The 2,569-nt window shown below is 33.0% G+C and overlaps 1 protein-coding gene across 1 annotated transcript; it reads left to right on the forward strand.

Annotated features, from left to right (window-relative positions):
• Positions 1-1,602: 1,602 nt before the first annotated feature.
• On the forward strand, positions 1,603-2,080 carry LOC132612703 (uncharacterized). Its single transcript, XM_060326809.1, has 2 exons — positions 1,603-1,728; positions 1,826-2,080. The coding sequence occupies exons 1-2, from the start codon at positions 1,603-1,605 to the stop codon at positions 2,078-2,080; spliced, it is 381 nt and encodes a 126-aa protein (XP_060182792.1).
• The last annotated feature ends 489 nt before the right edge of the window (positions 2,081-2,569 follow it).

Raw genomic sequence — 2,569 nt, forward strand, 5'->3', positions numbered from 1 at the left:
TTCATACTGTTTTGAATTGTTTGTCCTTGTGCTGAGGGTCTACCGCAAAAGAATCTCTCTACCTTCTAAGGTAGAAGTAAGGTCTGCGTACACTCTACTCTTTTCAAACCCCACTTTTATGGGATATCACTGGTATGTCGTTATATTCTCGGCCAGCTCAGGAGGCCGGACTGACTATTTGTTTTTCATACGCATTATCTTAAGATGCAAAATAAACATTTATATTGGCAACAAACACGTCACTTATGTATAGATGGAATTGTGGAATTCGGAAAGGATACAAGTGCAAAACCATGTGTGGAAGGATCAAAAGTGCATTTTTCTATTTCCTTACTTAATTTTTCCATTTTTGGTTTCTTAGGAGAATGAGATGTGCCCGTTACTACTTTTCCCTTTGGTGAAAAGACGTACACGTAGATAGAAAATGCATATTTATTGAGATTAATAATTTATTTAAATCTATCCTTATACCAATTAATGATTATTACTACTTTTAAAATTTACTTTTACAAATGTTAACACAACTTCAGAATTTTTTTTGATGAGAAATAAAAGTTAATATAGACAAACACAAATTCTTATGATTAATGTTGTATTAAATGATTTTCTTAATAGATGTGCCATAACCTTAACGACAAATAAAAAGAATGGAAGCGAATAATATTTTTAAGTTATAAACACTTAAGTTAAAATTTTATTTATCATAGTAGGTCAATTATCATTGTTATCAAGTTTCTTTTTTATTTGACCAAAGAAAAAAAAGTGTTTCTTTTTGATGCTTATATTGCTAAATTTACCTGTATTTCCCTAAATTCTCTTTACACTATTATTGTCTAGAACTTAACCTCTATAAATATAACTGTATACTTCTTGTCTTGAGTCTAAACGGAAGATCCTTAATAATGAAAGTTTGCAATTATAGCAGTACTTGCTCTATCAGCTAATATATCAAATGTTTGATGAAACACGATATTTATGAAATATAAAAAATAATTGACGCATCAACAAAATGCATATATATTGTACAAATTATCAATTAATGTCCTGCAGTTTTCAACATGTTGTATATATTGCTAATAATTAACTTGTAGTGTATTTGGATCAGGTGTATATATCAAATCAATGAATATAACTATACAAGATACATATCTTTTATCTACACATTTTCACTTGACCATGATTAAGCAATATGTATTTTTATAGGCAAAAGTCATAGATAGCCTCCTAAACTTTACCACATTTTCTTCATGGATACCTAAACCGGGGGTTGTACCTATTGACTACCTAAACTACCCTGAATTTATACCACATAAGCACCTTTTGCCTACATGGCAGCTCGTGTGTGCTGCACGCAAAATGGGCGCGTGAAGGGTTGTGTTGTTGGTGATATGACAACTCCAACGTACCCTTTCTTTTTAATAACCCCAAAATCTCTCCTTTCTCCTCCATTCTCAGCCGTTTCTCTCTCCCCTTTCTCCTCCTTTGTCCACCGTTTCCCTCTCTTGTTTCAGTTCATTTTTTTTCGTCCTTGTTTCTCGATTTGAAGTTGTTGCTGGCTGTATTGTCTCTTATTTCTGTCTTGGTTCTCTCTTCTTCATAGCAATGTCACAAAATTCAGGGATTGTAGATGAAAATGTTATTTGTAATTGTGGTAATTCTTGTAATGTAAGAACTTCGAGAACAGTTAACAATCCAGGTCATAGATTCTTTGGTTGCAAGATGCCAAAAGTGAGTACCTATTTTAAAATTTTGATTTTTGGAAATTTCATTTTCGGCCATTTTTTTGGATTTTTTGTGTTTATAATTTTCTTTTACTTTTATGTAGGATAAGGGTGGATGTGGCTATTTTAAATGGATTGATCCATCTCCAGAGGTTGAGCTTTTGAAGGAGAAGCTTAAAGAGGTTGAAGAAGAGAGGGATACATTGAAATATAAAATGAAGGAACTTGGAGGCAAGTATGATTCATTGAAACAAAAATTGAAGGAAATTAAGGAAGAGAGGGACTGTGCAAAAGCCAAATTCAACAGGCTTGTCGTTGTTGTTCTATGTTTTTTACTTGCAAAAATTATCGTTGGGTAGTCTAATTGTTTCCTAGTTACTGTTTGTAATGTTCCTACAAAGATTTTCTTCTATGTTTGTAGTAATGTTTTGGTTATTAGATTTTGTAAATTACTTGGCTTGTGTTTGGCGTTCTGAATTAGTCGCAAATATGATATGAATATAAATCAGCAAAGAAACATAGCAATACTTCATTAAAATGCTAGCATCATACATAGAAAAGAAAATAGAGACCTAGTCAACAACTATGACCTCTTCCTCTTCCTTCTTTTGAACATCGAATCCTATGCCCTCCCGGCACTTACACTCGCAGACCCAAATACAGAGTGTATCTCCCTCTGTTAATTGCTCGGATTCCAGAAAGTCTTTCCACCCGAGACAGAGGCGCGCGTTGGGTAGTCTAATTGTTTCCTAGTTACTGTTTGTAATGTTCCTACAAAGATTTTCTTCTATGTTTGTAGTAATGTTTTGGTTATTAGATTTTGTAAATTACTTGGCTTGTGTTTGGCA

The sequence above is a fragment of the Lycium barbarum genome, chromosome 10 (assembly GCF_019175385.1).
Source record: "Lycium barbarum isolate Lr01 chromosome 10, ASM1917538v2, whole genome shotgun sequence".
In the NCBI taxonomy this organism is placed as follows: domain Eukaryota; kingdom Viridiplantae; phylum Streptophyta; class Magnoliopsida; order Solanales; family Solanaceae; genus Lycium; species Lycium barbarum.

Excerpts from the sequence above, each read along its gene's own strand:
- LOC132612703 (XM_060326809.1), top strand. The coding sequence starts at position 1,603 with ATGTCACAAAATTCAGGGATTGTAGATGAAAATGTTATTTGTAATTGT. Across the intron at positions 1,729-1,825 it reads TTGGTTGCAAGATGCCAAAA|GATAAGGGTGGATGTGGCTA; the intron begins GTGAGTACCTAT and ends ACTTTTATGTAG.